Source organism: Neoarius graeffei, chromosome 27 (genome assembly GCF_027579695.1).
Source record: "Neoarius graeffei isolate fNeoGra1 chromosome 27, fNeoGra1.pri, whole genome shotgun sequence".
NCBI classification, from domain to species: domain Eukaryota; kingdom Metazoa; phylum Chordata; class Actinopteri; order Siluriformes; family Ariidae; genus Neoarius; species Neoarius graeffei.
In genome coordinates, this window is record NC_083595.1 from 9,288,423 (window position 1) to 9,305,724 (window position 17,302).

A 17,302-nucleotide genomic window follows, 5' to 3' on the forward strand; every position below is an offset into this window, starting at 1 on the left:
CTTTTGAGAACTGGTTCCAGAGTGGAAAAATCTGGCAACGGCGCCGTTGCGAAGTCGTCCGGATGAGTAGAACGGATTTGTTTACGATGACGTCACAACCACATGACTGTCAGTGCTTCACGCCGGGTAGAAGTGTAACGAACTCGATGCGAGTTGTCAACAAATCCTATAACTTGGTTCATGAAACTCGCTTACAAAATATTTTCACTGTGAATATTTATTGTGTAATGGTGCGAAGTGAGAGAGTGAGAGAATAGCCCTTAGGGCAGAGTCTTTAGTCCAAACACTGTGCAAGTACTGAGTATAACCAAACCGTGCACCGCCCGTGCGCTTTCCAAAAACAAAAACAACCTCGCCAGCAAAAATAGGGGAGTTAAAAAAAAAAAAAAAAAAAAAAAAAAAAAGGAGCGATCTCACCTCTTCAGATGTTGGTTTAAGTCCGACAACACATTCCTCAAAAAGGGCGTAGAAGAACAAAGTAATCCATCAACGTGTAGCATTCAATTTATTCCGGACCATTAAAGAATTCTGGAGGATATCAGAATGTTGGCGTACCGGCTTCCATCTACCCCCATTCATTCCTCTTTCCGCGTCTTTCGTTTTACACTACTGATTAACAGTGATGGGAATAACGGCGTTAGAAATAAACGGCGTTACTTTTTTTAGTAACGAGTAATCTAACTAATTACTTTTTACATCGTTATAACGCCGTTCCCGTTACTTACAATAAAATACTGTGTGTTATTTTATTAAAGCTGTTCTCATCTGGCACGCTGCTCGTTCAGCCTTTCTTTACTCTGCTTTAGTGTGGGGCGGGGAGACACGAGACAACGGCACAGTAAGCCAATCAGAGTAGATTTGGACAACATACGTAGGTAGCCTCCGCCTACTGCACTACTGCGCACACTTTCAATCAGAAGACACCGCGATGGTGAGCGGTCAGCCCAGCACTGCGCTTTCACATTGGAAATACAGGCATTACTTTTCATTACTTGAAATAAAAGGCAAAAATGTTTACGTGCAATGCACATTATGTCGAGGAGCAAAGCGTTTGTCCTCGTCAGTGGCCAGTAATTAGTAACATAATTTTAATAACTACAAAAATATATTACATTTGATAGATGTCTTATCTCACATTGTCCCACAAAAATATTAATATAGTGTAGATAACGTTACTAATTGGTTCTGTTAAGTGTCCATTTCAGTCATTAAACACATTTAACATTCACTTTTATTATGATTACACTAATTTAATTTGATTTTTTTTTGAGGGGGAACAAAATGTAACGGAATAATTACTTTCCCTGGTAATTAGTTACTTTTATGACAAAGTAACTCCGTTAGTAACTCAGTTACTTTTTGGGAAAAGTAACTAGTAACTATAACTAATTACTTTTTGAAAGTAACGTGCCCAACACTGCTGATTAATAATCAAAACTTTATGTGGCTGATGCTACAGAAGAAGGGGTTTATGCGCATGCGTCTACTACTTCTATTGTTCTGGTGTCTCCGATGGGACCGTCTTACAGCGCACGTAGAGGTGTGGCATGTGTATTGCATCGTTTTCAGCAAGCGTTGCGTTGCCATATGAACCTGAAATTTTACTGATCCGTTGCCCATGTGGACGCGATATTTATAAAAAAAAAAAAAAAAAAAATCTCGTTGCCGTTGTCGTGTGGATGTAGCCTATGTTTCACAATCAATCTTCGAAGCATTTTGTCTTTAGGTGTCCCGCAACGTTAAACTCTCACCAGACTGCGAAAAGTGTTCGACTTTGAACACAAATTCGACATCAACACGAACATCCTGTTACTCAGAAATACAGGCGCAAAGGATAAACTGGAGGGACGATAATGCACGCGTTCACGAGAGACGAGAAAGCTCGAAACACTCACCATGTTCGGGACGTTCGGCACAGCGGCCCCCTTCAGATCAGCGCTGAAAGCTGGCAGGCTGTTCGCCAGTGCGGCTTTATTCTGCAGCTGTGCGTTTACACCCGCCGCCGCTAACTGCTGCCCACCCGCCTGGTACTGACCAAACGGACTGCCACTCCCGGCCATGCCCATCTACAGACAGAGAGGGGGGGAGGAAAAAAAAAATGCAGCATGTTCCTGAAATCATCATCATCAGAACGGAATAAATCTCACAGCTCATGGTTCAAAAGCTATGGCTGTAAAATAATGCCAAGACCCCCCCCCCCCCCCCCCCCCTCCATTATTTCACCTCAACACAAAATTTACTGACTAGGCCATCCTTAAAAATAAATAAATAAATAAATATCAGTTTCCTGTCCACCGGGTGAGCAAAAAAAATTCAGTCGGGAGGGAGGGATTTTTTTTTTTTTACATAAATAAAATACGCATGGATAAGAAATCGCAATGCTGTGTTTGCTTTTTCTTTCAGTATTTTATTACAAAAGCAGACACATTTAATAAAATATGACGGTTTAAAGGGGCACCGAATATAATATATACAGTTGCTGATGTGACAAAGTAACGTATTCTTAAGTATTCTATCAAATTCATATACTAGAAAACAACAAAATATCTTGGTAATTGTAAGTATAATACTTTATACGCTAAACCGCACAAGAGTCGCCATTTTTAAAAGACCGTGACGTCAGCGCTACCCACTGCACTAGCGGAACTCTCCGAAATAGAGGAGAGAAGCGTGTAATCATGGCGTCGGGCGCATCAAGTGAAAGCGACAGCTCTGTCGAATCGTACGAAGAGATCCTGCAAGACACACTGCAAGCAGGCTATGGCTTAGAAGGGTACCAGTTTGAACCTCGGAGAGGTACTATGTAGTGGAAGTTCGTTATGTCTAACTATTAAAGCTATTTTAAGTTCGTTTCTTAAGACAAGGAGTTTTTAAGATGTTACCTTGTTGACAGTTTCGGCGAGAATCTTCCGCCTTCTTCAAAACAGTCACCAGATGTCGAGTGGTGACGTGCCTTATCAGCTGATGTTACGCTACGGAGGCGTGAACGTCCCGCCCAATTTGACAGGTAGGTCACGCCTCCTGCTGTCAGGTCGCTCCCCCAGGACACATCTGGTGACTGTTTTGAAGAAGGCGGAAGATTCTCGCCGAAACGGTCAACAAGGGTAACGTCTTAAGAAAATCCTTGTCTTAAGAAACGAACTTAAAATAGCTAGGAGAGGTACTCTCGACTCCGGTGATGAAATAAGAGAAGAAAGCTCGGATGACGGCGAGGATGAGACCGATACTGATGCTGAGCGTGGGGCAGAGCGTCTGCGTGCAGGTGACACGGCGTGGTGCTCGTGCGGAAAATGTAACGTGGAGTTGCTCACGAGTCCAGCAGAATTTATTTGCTGCAGTGAGATAGGCGCCACCCGTGGACTTGCGAAATCGTCGCAAGAGGCAGAAACGGGTATTTCACACGTGCTAGTCCCAACCTCAATGAGCCAACACAACCGGGCACATACATACGTCACGCAGAGAAAATGAACGTGCATTCTGATTGGATAAAATTAATATCATGGCGGGCTGTTCAAACTGCGGAAATAGTTTGCTCGAGCTACTTTCAAAACACTATAACTTTCCAACCTTAGAACAAAAAACTTTTGTAAGTCTTGAATAAGGTTCGTTAATGTGCGTTTTATTGTTATATTTACTCTATATATTGCCCTCTGTTCCCCTTTAATCAACTGAAACGTGTACAAAAACTTTATTTGCTACAGAGACAGTTTTTAATCCTGTCCAGCCAACCTGCATTAGTTCCGTAAACGCATTTTTCCGTTCTCGTTTTGAATAGATCTATTAGGTTCTCCTACAGATCTGTCAGGGTCATTAACAAAGTAGGTAATGAATGTCGCATAACAAAACTTGAAAGCTGTTTGTAACGTCTCGGATGGATCAAGATCAAACGAATTTTCCAGTAACGGTTTGTGATGGTCCGACACACGGACTTTTTGTAGTTCTAAATCGAGCGTTAGGCCGAGTTCGGATGAAATTACACTATTAAAATGATCACTGAATGATTTGTTTTTCTGAATCTTTACTATTTTGTTGTTGGCTAGAATACCATTTTGCGATTTCACACTTAAGCAAATGTTTGAAAACTCCGGATCTCTTTCCTTCATGCAGGGCTCAAAATTAACTTTTTTGTCTTTGTGTCCCCCAGTGGTCCTGAATTCTGTGTTGTATTGTCCCGAATGGAAGCAATAGTGTCCCCATTTTTTTCCTCTCTGAAATAACCAGTGGTTAATATTATCATATGAAGTTACTATTATATTTGTAACTATGCGATTTTGAACCCTTTATATCATTTTTACAATAAGTCACAAGCAACACATGTCCAATACATCATCTACTTCAAAATTACAGTTATTGCATTTTCAGTTTATTAAACTTTGGCGATCTCACTGTATGAATAGATACCCGTTTATTTAAAGGAGCCAACTAGCTCATTCAGAAAATGTTTCAACTCCCTACATCTGCAGTACACTTTAGTTGAAAATAAGACCCCTTTTATGTTCATTTCATCTACTTATACCTTGAATATCTGTTGGCACTTATAAGGCCAACTTATCATTTTCACCATTACCGTTATCCATTTTTATGAACTTTCCGTTATCCATTACCGTTATCCATTTTTATGAACTTTCCGTTATCCATTTGATGAACTTTCACTGCCGAAACGTGGGTGCAAATGTTAGCAACATCAGCATAGTGTCAGGTCCGAGCCTAGTTGTGCTGCTGACTGACTAAACTTTCTGAACTAGAAAGACACCAAGAAAACTCACTTATTCTGTTGAACGGTATCTTCCGTCAATATCATCCACATCATTCCTGTTGTATTTTATAACGTGTCTAACAGTGTTCATTAAGTTCATTCAGTTGCTCGCGTTGCCTGCAGACCAGGCGATGACACTTTGGATCCTGAAGGTCCCGGAGACGTTATGTCTGGGCTTTCAGTTTCTTCCCCGCGGTCGGTCCGCTTCAACCACTTCAGCATTTTTGTTCTGGCGAGAGTCGGCGCAGCGTGTGCGGTAGCAATTCCATTCCAAGTCCATATAATGCGGACTCCGGCCGAAGATTCTAGAACAGAATGCGCTGCTCTGTAGCCTACGGATGCAGGTGCATCGAAAGTGTAGCTACTATGTATTTTTCGCTGTTAACGTTTTAAAATTGACAAATTAGGTGAATGTCTACGTATGTGTTACGGCTTTGTAAATAATATTAATGTAGAACTATTTTTCTAGATCTATTTTTTTCCATTGTCCCGGGATTGTCCCAGATATGATAATTTTGTGTCCCGATGACATTTTTTATGGTCCCCGGGACGTCGGGACACCGTTAGTTTCGAGCGCTGCCTTCATGGTGGCTGATATTTTTTTTTTGTGCCGCACGGCACATGCGCAGAGCTGATTCGATTCTGTATTCTGTGCGGAATGCATAAACGTCAAGTTCGATTTTAGATTTACGAACCCGAAAAAAATGTCGAAAAACCGGCGTTAAAAAAAAAAATTTTAAACCGCACAAACGGCACTCACCCGGCCGGTGGACCGGAAACAGAACATTTTTTAATAATGGCCCTATTCAAGAACGGGATTGTTTCACTGAACTTCAGCCATTTACAAGTCGAAGACAAACTTACTGTTTCCATCACACAGGCTTGTAGTACTCGAGTCCAACTGGTGAATTAACCGCATTCGGACTCGTAAATTGGAGACGAGGACTCAGATTTTTTCTTTATTTTTTCTAACATGCCATAATAATTTGGCAGAAAATATTTATATCTCCATTAATTTTGTACTCATTTCATGCAAGAGTGTCACACCTGTGCGCCTTGGCACGCGCATCAGATAGAGTCTCGGACGCGCTCCGGACAGCACGTGCACCAAGCGGACTCTCGCACGCACCGTAAACGACTCGCACCTGCACAGGATTAAGGTGCAATCAGTGCACCTACTGTATATAAAAACTGTCAAAACACACTTACTTTGCGAAGTATTGAGTTGCACTGCTGACATTACCGAGCCTTATTTCCTTGTTTGGTTTCCTGATCCCCGATTTCCTGTTTCTCGTCTTTGATAGCCTGTTTGTGCCTCGCTTGACCTATCGCCCGTTTTACGATTACGGTTTTACGATTTCTCCCGACCATCTCTGACAGAATATTTCACGCTCCCTGATAAAGAGAACGTTCATACGTCATGCTCAGGAACAAACTAATGTTAAATGGCGCTAAAACAGCCGCCGTCACATGGTGCGGTTAGAGTCTTGGACTCGACTCGAAATTTTCTTTAATGACTTGGACTTGAAGACTGCAGACTCGAGGTTTAGTGACTGGACTACAACGCTCACTGCCATCACATCAGGTTCATCTTATAAATGCCGAGAATGAACACGAGTGATTGCACAGTGTACTATTCTATCCACATTCACTGGATATGAGCAATCGCATGGTCCGATTGCCTACTCTACTAACACTAGGATATCAGCCCATATACCGTGAGTTAGAGGTCTGCGTGGGACAGAATTTTCAGTCCCGCTCCCGCAAAGAATTATGATTTTCAGTCCCGCTCCCGCCCGCCATATTTTGTCCCACTCCCGCATGATGCAGACGTTCGCGTTATTTCTCATGAAAGTTCCTGTCATTGGCTTGGGGAATTAAACATGCTGAGCTTAGCTGAGCTCTCCACTGACCGAGCCTTCATTTATTCTAAGTTTATTGTTTAGACTCTGACATTCTGCTGACACATTCCAAGTTGAGCGCTGCATGCGCTCATGATTGACAGCTCTCTGATTGACAGCTCTCGCTTTGCGCACTCCCACTTCCGAGTCTGTGGCGTTACGATTCCAACCGCCATTTCATTCTCCTCTCATATGAAGTGCTGCGCAACCACAACCAGCTCCTCAGATTATACACGGTCTATTTCTCACTTTAAATTGAAAAATCTGTGTGATACACAGTCCTTTTAATACTAGTTAATACTTTTTAATACTTAGGACTAATACTCTTGACTTTTTAACGGTAAATGTACCTCTTTTTAAAGCAGCACTTACTTCTGAAGCACTGTGAGCTTCACTAGAGGAGCTCTGCTCTTCTGCCATGATCGGAGATCTCAAATACGGAAGAGCGGAAAAGAATCGGAAACGTACGCGAGATTAGACCACATCTGCAAATTTAGGCATCTTACAATGTCTTCATTAATGCCAAATAAAATATCCAGCACAAATTATATATGATAGACATAAATTAATAATTTATAGATTTTATTTTAAACACGTTTTTAGTTAGCGGGACTGCAGCTTATCACCTCTCCCGCCCGCGCCCGCATTGTGCACTCCCCCTCCCGCCCGCAATGAGCTTTCAAAATTTGTCCCGCGCCGCACTGCTTTGCGTCGGGTCCCGCGGGAGTGCAGGGCTTTACCATGAGTAGAGAAAAACAAAATGGCGGCGCGTGTTGCTGAACCAACCAAGAACGAAATAAAAACTACTTGAAAACAAAAAAGAGAAAATGGAATTCAAGTATTTGATGGCAAGAACGTATCTTTTTTTTTTTTATCTTTCAAGAATTATCATTGCATTTTTCACAAATTACTCCTGTCATCTTGCCGGTTTGTTTACATTCTAAGCGGAAATGATTGCCATGTTTTGTATCAAGTTTTTATTTATTGAATTTAATTTGAAAAAAAAAAACTCCGTTTCTCAAAATCCAGTGAATGTGGATAGAATAAAAAAAAGTTATTCCGCTCAGTCAGTCAGTCTCGTCGTACATGGCTTATATCCAGTGGTGGCTGGCCCATAGGGGGCGCTCGGGCACCGCCCTCCCAGATGTGGAGGGGAAAAAGTATAAAATATATATATTTTTTTTGCCGTGCAGTTTCCATCAAATCCTGCGCTCTGATTGGCTGGCAAGCGGGTCCGTGTCCTACGATACGGACCTCAAGCGACTCGCTCGTTCACAACAACAAACTTCAAATTTTTTTTTACATTTATCTTTTTTTTTTATATAAGATTTATTTATAAGATTATCAAAAATCTTATAAATTTTTGCCAGCATTTTTCCGCATAACAGCATTAATAGCGATTACGACAGTCTTCACAGCGAAAGCGAGTTTTACTACCCTGAGGAAGAAGAAATAAACAGGGATGAGAATGAAAAATATTTAAAAAGTCTGAAAAAAGCCAGGGGATCGGGGGCCGCAGGCACCCAGCGGGGCCCAGGGGGCGGGAGCTAATGATTTTTGGCTAATTTTTTTTTTACCCCAAAACCATTAATTTTATCAGCAAAAAGTTGCAATTTACTTGGAAATAAATTCCCCTTCTTGGTGGACTCCCAGGTGAAAATGATTAATATGGTACGAGACACTTGTTTTTAATCAATTCACATTTGATGATTTCAAAAAAATCAATGCACCTTTTAATATAAACGAGCTCTACAGTATTATATTTCTGCATTTTTGCTATTCATGTCTTTGAATCCTCTAATCCTTTACAATGAAGTGCAAACCAGAAAAAAGTTCTGCTGTGTGGACTAACGAGGTTTTATCTGGACAGGATGCTGTGTAATGTAATGCACATACCATACGGCCAATTTGAAGATCGAGATGCTGATTTTGAATTAAAGAACAGGCGTGTACAATGGGCATTACATATTGGATATATTTTTTGATTTAAAAAAAATTAAGTTCATCTCGGCCTAAAAAATTTGGGCAGACGCTCCCGCGCGGCACATTCCGGCAATTCCCCCCTATGAAATGAGCAACAAGTAGGAGAGTTATACACTAGGGTTGGGCGGTATCCAAATTTTGATACCTTTAAACTGTCTGTGTTTTCCCGGGGTATACGGTATTACCGAGAAAAAAATATTTTGTTTCGGCCTACTGTGTAACGTGCGCCTATGCCTCAAATGTACTATTTAAAAGCAGCATAGCGAACTGTGTGCATTGTGGTATGGATTAAGCAGCAAAGCGAATTTTGTGCATTGATGAATGGATTAAGAGATATTTCAAAGCATCACGCAACTCTTCCTTCATCTTGAAAATAGCATTCAACTGTCGTTTACACATGTCTGCGTTGAAACGCCATTTGCAGCACTATTTCACCTACTCCATCAAAAAAAGTACACGATGAGCAGGATCATACCCTTTCAAGCATGGGAAATAAAAAAAAGAAAAAGAATCAACCAACACCCAAGTCCGTTTAGACTGCGCGATAAACCATATTCTTCAGCGCAAATGAGGCGAACCCAATTCAAATGCGTGATAGCTGCACAAGGCAAAATCATATGGGCCCACGTCATGCCATGGCGGGGAAATTAATAATCAAATGGCCTTACCTTGCTTAAAACGTTGTCTTGATCACATAACTCCTTACAATTATTCCACTTAAATCCATACGGTTTAACACACCCAACAAAGATAGCAAGCGCATTGCTAATTCCCACCAGAAACCTAACAGTTCACGCTACGATGTTTTCTTCCGTTTCTTCAGTAGATGACATTTCAAACGTTTATTACCCACATCCCAAATGTCATACGTTATATTATTTTACCTTGTTGTTACTCATGTAACCTACTCAAAACACAACTCATTGGAGAGATCTCGTGGAAGTGGAGTACCCCAGGCTATGGTGTGCCTTAGGGGACATATTAGATTTTTCGTTTGGTTTGAAACCAAAATACTGCCACGCTGCCGATGTTGTATTTTTTTTTGCCACTAACTCGTTATCTTGACTTGCCATCTTTCAACCGCGGTCTCAGTCTTTTTTTTTTTTTTTAGATAGGACAGTATAGAGAGACAGGAAATGAGCGGGGGAGAGAGAGACGGGATCGGGAAATAACCTCGGGTCGGAATCGAACCCGGGTCCCCGGATTTATGGTACGGTGCCTTAGCCATCTGAGCCATGACACCCCCGCTCTCAGTCTCTTGCGAAGCTTTCTGTCAGACTCCAAATGTCACGCAGGGTTGCCATGGTAACGACATAAACAACCCTGCACGCGATGAGAACTTCTTTAGGAAATTGATAGAATTAGTGAAAATACGATCTCACAGTTATTCGGGATGATCTTCAATTTATTATTTTATATTATGACCTCATGTACTCCATATTTATTTAGATATTATATATATTTTTAAAATGACGGTAATGAGACCGATACCGTTGGTACTTTTGGATACCTCGGGATACCTTCTTACCGTAATACCGCCCAACCCTATTATACACGGTATCATGCCTAACATTTTCAGACTCGTATCACTTCTCTTCTTGGGTGCTAGGGAAAATAATAAATATTTGGCCAATCAGCATTGCCGAATTTAACGGCTTTGGGGCGCTGGAAATTTTCGCCCCGCTACAGAAAATGTGGGAAAGTTTTGGTTGCTATGGTGATAAACTTGAGGTCTCCGGTCGGTCAGAGGGATGATGGCGACGACAACAGTTGAGGGGCAGCTTCTACCAAATTCAGTGAGATCTTTGTTGAACTACCCTTTCGTGAGGACGATGATGGTGGAGGGAAAAAAACCCGTGTTAAGGAGCTGCGACCCGACAAGCCTGAAATGACCATCACCCAGCCAACCGAGGAGAAAGTTAAAGCCGACAACAGGACTTTTTGCAGGAGTTGGTTCCAGCGCAAGTCGTGGCTGACAGGCTGCGGAACAGCCAATGCACTTTTTTGTTTCCCCTGCATCCTTTTCAAAAGTGGCAGGTGTGATCTGACGTGGACGCGGTCTGGACAAACTGACTTAAAAGCAGATCTCCGAACGCATCAAGAAGCAGGAAAGATCAAGAGTTCCCATGGAAAACTGCGTAAAGCTAGCTGTGCTCGGAAGGATTAGCATGGCGGTGCAGCTGGACGACTGGCACCACATTGCTGTCAGAAGGCACGATGAAGAGGTATTTGAGTATTGTATTGGATACCGTTCCTTTCCAAAGCATAAACGGAGCCTAATATACGAGTGCATCTCAAAAAATTTGAATATTTGTGAAAAAGTTATACATTATAGACTCATTACACAAACTAAAATGTTTCAAGCATTTTTCTATTTTAATCAGTATGGCATACAGTACAAAAAAAAAACATCTCAAAATATTAGAATATTTCATTTCGAGTTTGAGTAAAACAGTATGAACACAGTGTATCTCTCGGTCTAGTTCAGTACACACAACCACAATCATGGGGAAGACTGCTGACTTGACTGTTGTCCAGAAGATGATCACTGATGCCCTCCACAAGGAGGGTAAGCCACAAAAGGTCATTGCTGAAAAGGGTGGCTGGAAAAGGTGCACAAGCAACAGGGATGGCCGCAGTCTTGAGAGGATTGTCAAGAAAAAAAAAGTTGATTCAAGAACTTGGGAGAGCTTCACAAGGAGTGGACTGAGGCTGGTGTCAGTGTATCAAGACCCATCACGAACAGACATCTTCAAGAAAGGGGATACAACTTTCGCATTCCTAATATCAAGCTACTCCTGAGCCAGAGACAATGTCAGAAGTGTCTTATCTGGGCTAAGCAGAGAAAGAAATGGACTGTTGCTCAGTGGTCCAAAGTCCTCTTTTCAGATGAAAGTACATTTTGCATTTAATTTGGAAATGACGGTTCTAGAGTCTGGAGGAAGAGTGGAGAGGCACAGAATCCAAGGTGTTTGAAGCCCAGTGTGAAGTTTCCACAGTCTGTGATGATTTGGGGTGCCATGTCATCTGCTGGTGTTGGTCCACTGTATTTTATCAAGTCCAAAGTCAACACAGCCATCTACCAGGAGATTTTAGAGCACTTCATGCTTCCATCTGCTGACGAGCTTTTTGGAGATGCTGATTTCCTTTTCCAGCAGGACTTAGCACCTACCCACAGTGCCAAAACTACTACCAAATGGTTTGCTGACCATGATATTACTGTGTTTGATTGGCCAGCCAACTTGCCTGACCTGAACCCCATAGAGAATCTATGGGGTATTGTCAAGAGGAAGATGAGAAACACCCGACCCAAAAATACAGATACGCTGAAGGCCACTATCAAAGCAACCTGGGCTTCAATAACACCTCAGCAGTGCCACAGACTGATCACCTCCATGCCACACCGCATTGATACAGTACTTCATGGTAAAGGAGCCCCAACCAAGTATTGAGTGTATAAATGAATATACTTTTCAGAAGTTGGACATTTCTGTATTGTAAATCCTTTTTTTGATTGATCTTAGGGAATATTCTAATAATTTGAGATACTGGATTTCTGATTTTCATGAGCTATAAGCCATAATCATCAAAATTAAAACAAAAAAGGCTTTAAATATTTCACTTTACATGTAATGAATATAGAATATATGAAAGTTTACCTTTTTGAATTAAATTATGAAACAAAAGGAACTTTTTCATGGTATTCTAATTTTTTGAGATGCACTATATATAATCATTAGATAAATGCTAATCGAAAGAATCCATTTTCCTAAGTCTGTACCTAAGTACCTTTTTGAATTAGATTATGAAAAAAAAAAAACTTTTTCATGGTATTCTAATTTTTTGAGATGCACTAGTCGCTGTAAATTGTTAATTTAGTTTATCTGTGAAGCTGCTGATTTTGAGAAGGAAATTAAAATTTATTGTGGAATTGGCGTCATTTCCTGACTGTTCATTTGAATGCCTGCACTGGACTAGGCAGGGAAATCGTTTGGCGCACCAGCCGCACCGAGAGTTTTTTTCCCCCACCAGCCGCCACTGTTTATATCCAACTCGGAGTCGCGCGCCTCGCCGGCTGTCAGCTCGTGCACGACTTGATTTTCATAGCTGCCAACATTCCGAAATTGCAAATAGTAATACAAGGTTGGGTACTGAGTCTTGGTGGGGGGCTTTGCCCCCCCGCCGCCAAAGCTTTCTAGCAAAACTACCCTGAAAAATCACACTAAAACAAAATAGTCTGACAAAATTTACTCTACAAACTAAACTATCATCTTACATTAATTTGCAAAGTTCTTTTCAACAATGTACGAAAATAGTCAATGAATCAGGCAAAAACTTCAAACAATGCAATTGGCACATATGACTTTTGACAAAGTACACATTAGAGAAATAGACTAGAGCTTACTCAGTCAACAGTTGATGTTACTGCACCACATAAATGTCTCACCGACATGGAGCACAAAAACGCGTAGTGATCGCCCTTACTTGACTATGGCCCTGTCCACACGGCAACGGATTCAGGTGAATCTGATAAAATTGTTTATCGTTTCGGCCTGGCGTCCACACGGCACCGGCGTTTTGGGTGCCCCAAAACGAAATCTTTTGAGAATGGGTTCCAGAGTGGAAAGATCTGGCAACTAGGGATGGCGAAAACTAAAAAAAATCTTGACCGACCACCGAGCCTCATTAGCCGGTTAAAGTCAGTTAACCGATGAGTTTAAACAGGGATGCAAACGGCGCGCCTTTTTCACGGCTCGTGCAGATCCGATTTTTTTTTTTAAGGGGGGCGTTGGGGTGTCTGAATAATTTCATCAGAGTAAATTCTGTATTAAAATTACTCCATAAGCAAATGCCGTTACAGTCCATGAAAAAGTCGGCATCTGCGCCTTTAGTTTGTGTGGAGAGAGATGATCTGCAGTAACATGCATTGTTGGCTACAGACCGAAACACACTTTCAGAATGCACTGGCCAAGGCAGGACTAAACTCCATGTACCTTCTAATAATAATTTAAAAAAAAAAAAAAACAGAATAGTAATTTGTCAGCTAAAAAGCCTGTGTCTACACTTTTTTCTTTCGCCGAGTGGCAGCCAATGTTGCCAGATATTGCTGACGTTTTCCAGCCTAAAATATGTTCAAAACCCGCCAAAATCCACTTAAAACCGCCCAATCTGGCAACACTGGTGGCAGCTGTGCTCAACTGGGGCGGGACATGACTGAATGGGTGTTTCTGATTTGTCAGCTGTCGTCCTTACACCGCATGGCATGCCCCAAGCGTTTACAAACACAGAATTCCAGGTTCTCCGCTCCAAAATCGGCAGCTTCAAAACGATTGATTTTTTTTTTTTTTTAACTGACAACCAAAAAAAAATTAACCGGTTAACGTTGATTCGGTCAACCACCGGTCAAACGGTCATCGGTTAACATCCCTACTGGCAACGGCGCCGTTGCGAAGTCATCTGGATGAGTAGAATGGATTTGTTTACGATGACGTCACAACCACATGACTGTGAGTGCTTCACGCCGGGTAGAAGTGTCACGAACTCGATGCGAGTTGTCAACAAATCCTATAACTTGGTTCATGAAACGCGCTTACAAAATATTTTCACTGTGAATATTTATTGTGCAATGGTGCAGAGAGAGAGAGAGTCAATCCCACCAGCAAAAATGGGGGGAAAAAAAAAAAAAGGAGCGATCTCACCTCTTCAGATGTTGGTTTAAGTCCTACAATACATTCCTCAAAAAGGGCGTAGAAGAACAAATTAATCCATCAACGTGTAGCATTCAATTTATTCCGGACCATTAAAGACGCCGCCTTCCGCGTAGAATCATACGTCATCCTCGCCGCCATATTGGATGGGTCAAAGCGGAGAATAAAGATGCCTCATTCATGTGCTGCGTTTAACTGTACCAACAGGTTTACCGTCCAAACGAGATCACATGGGATTACCTTTCACAGGTGAGACTGGAAAAATACTTTTCATTGTATTTGGTCATTATAACGTAATTTTACGAACAGATTTTTCTGACTGTGGCTAATATGAAGTCTCGCGCATAATAGTTTATGCGCATGCGTCCTTACTTCTATTGTTCTGGTGTCTCCGATGGGACCGTCTTACAGCGCTCCTAGAGGTGTGGCATGTGTATTGCATCGTTTTCAGCAAGCGTTGCGTTGCCATATGGACCTGATATTTTACTGATCCGTTGCCCATGTGGACGCGATATTTTTTTTTAAAAATCTCGTTGCCGTGTGGATGTAGCCTTAGAAATGAAGGGAAACTCCTCTCGGTACGAGTCCTTGAAGCGCTGGCCCTTCCCCTTAGCCATGCTTTTTTAGAGATTAGTACTACGCTACGTCTTCATAACAAAAGCTTGAAACGCCATGCTTTGTTCAGAAACTTCGTGAACAAAGGCCAGATGATAGCGTGCCATGGATGATCTAATAGCATCATTGATTGGCTGAGAGAACAAGCAATAGCCAATGAAATTTGGCGTAGTATCTGCCGCTTGGAACGAAGCGGTGTTTTATCAAACACGAATCCCACCGGTGATAGACTTTGAAAAAATGACCCATGAAAATTGGCAAAATCGTATTTTATTGTAGTAAATTCGTATTTTCGTAATCAAAACGACAAATCGTAATAAACACGATTTTTTCGTGGCAGCTATGGATTTTGTGGAATAACTTGATTATACAACCCCGATTCCAAAAAAGTTGGGACAAAGTACAAATTGTAAATAAAAATGAAATGCAGTGATGTGGAAGTTTCAAAATTCCATATTTTATTCAGAATAGAACATAGATGACATATCAAATGTTTAAACTGAGAAAATGTATCATTTAAAGAGAAAAATTAGGTGATTTTAAATTTCATGACAACAACACATCTCAAAAAAGTTGGGACAAGGCCATGTTTCCCACTGTGAGACATCCCCTTTTCTCTTTACAACAGTCTGTAAACGTCTGGGGACTGAGGAGACAAGTTGCTCAAGTTTAGGGATAGGAATGTTAACCCATTCTTGTCTAATGTAGGATTCTAGTTACTCAACTGTCTTAGGTCTTTTTTGTCGTATCTTCCGTTTTATGATGCGCCAAATGTTTTCTATGGGTGAAAGATCTGGACTGCAGGCTGGCCAGTTCAGTACCCGGACCCTTCTTCTACACAGCCATGATGCTGTAATTGATGCAGTATGTGGTTTGGCATTGTCATGTTGGAAAATGCAAGGTCTTCCCTGAAAGAGACGTCGTCTGGATGGGAGCATATGTTGCTCTAGAACCTGGATATACCTTTCAGCATTGATGGGGTCTTTCCAGATGTGTAAGCTGCCCATGCCACACGCACTAATGCAACCCCATACCATCAGAGATGCAGGCTTCTGAACTGAGCGCTGATAACAACTCGGGTCGTCCTTCTCCTCTTTAGTCCGAATGACACGGCGTCCCTGATTTCCATAAAGAACTTCAAATTTTGATTCGTCTGACCACAGAACAGTTTTCCACTTTGCCACAGTCCATTTTAAATGAGCCTTGGCCCAGAGAAGACGTCTGAGCTTCTGGATCATGTTTAGATGCGGCTTCTTCTTTGAACTACAGAGTTTTAGCTGGCAACGGCAGACGGCACGGTGAATTGTGTTCACAGATAATGTTCTCTGGAAATATTCCTGAGCCCATTTTGTGATTTCCAATACAGAAGCATGCCTGTATGTGATGCAGTGCCGTCTAAGGGCCCGAAGATCACGGGCACCCAGTATGGTTTTCCGGCCTTGACCCTTACGCACAGAGATTCTTCCAGATTCTCTGAATCTTTTGATGATATTATGCAGTGTAGATGATGATATGTTCAAACTCTTTGCAATTTTACACTGTCGAACTCCTTTCTGATATTGCTCCACTATTTGTCGGCGCAGAATTCGGGGGATTGGTGATCCTCTTCCCATCTTTACTTCTGAGAGCCGCTGCCACTCCAAGATGCTCTTTTTATACCCAGTCATGTTAATGACCTATTGCCAATTGACCTAATGAGTTGCAGTTTGGTCCTCCAGCTGTTCCTTTTTTGTACCTTTAACTTTTCCAGCCTCTTATTGCCCCTGTCCCAACTTTTTTGAGATGTGTTGCTGTCATGAAATTTCAAATGAGCCAATATTTGGCATGAAATTTCAAAATGTCTCACTTTCAACATTTCATATGTTGTCTATGTTCTATTGTGAATACAATATCAGTTTTTGAGATTTGTAAATTATTGCATTCCGTTTTAATTTACAATTTCTACTTTGTCCCAACTTTTTTGGAATCGGGGTTGTACAACACGTTTGACCTCAACAGTTACCAGTATCACAGCGTTCCTCCAGCACAGACTAACATTTCTCGATCCAGGAGTACACCGTTTGGTGTCCTCCCCACACTTTTTTTTTTCCCCCTTCTTTGATCTCACTTAATTACACTCATCAGCTAATTAACAAGCCTGAACTGGGCTTGTAGAGAGAAAACGCGGCTCGAGGAACAAGTGGAACTTGACGCAGGCGTACCTCGAGCACAGGGCCAGAGAAACCGCTTCCTCTCTGACAGACAGGAGCCTGCTCGAAAGTGCACCCTCCCCCTCCTCCTTCTTTTCGTTCATCCACTTCAACACTTCCCCTGCTCCCTCCCTCCCTCCCTCCTTCCTT

The 17,302-nt window shown here is 41.8% G+C and overlaps 1 protein-coding gene across 3 annotated transcripts in view; it reads right to left on the reverse strand.

Moving 5' to 3' along the window:
* The window catches only part of crebbpa (CREB binding protein a), a 155,633-nt gene that overhangs the window by 64,232 nt on the left and 74,099 nt on the right, over positions 1–17,302 (reverse strand). For all 3 annotated transcript variants that reach the window (XM_060911350.1, XM_060911349.1, XM_060911348.1), the window contains exon 3: positions 1,896–2,066. In XM_060911350.1, the coding sequence (XP_060767333.1) occupies positions 1,896–2,066 (171 nt within the window). The remainder of the gene's footprint in view (positions 1–1,895; positions 2,067–17,302) is intronic.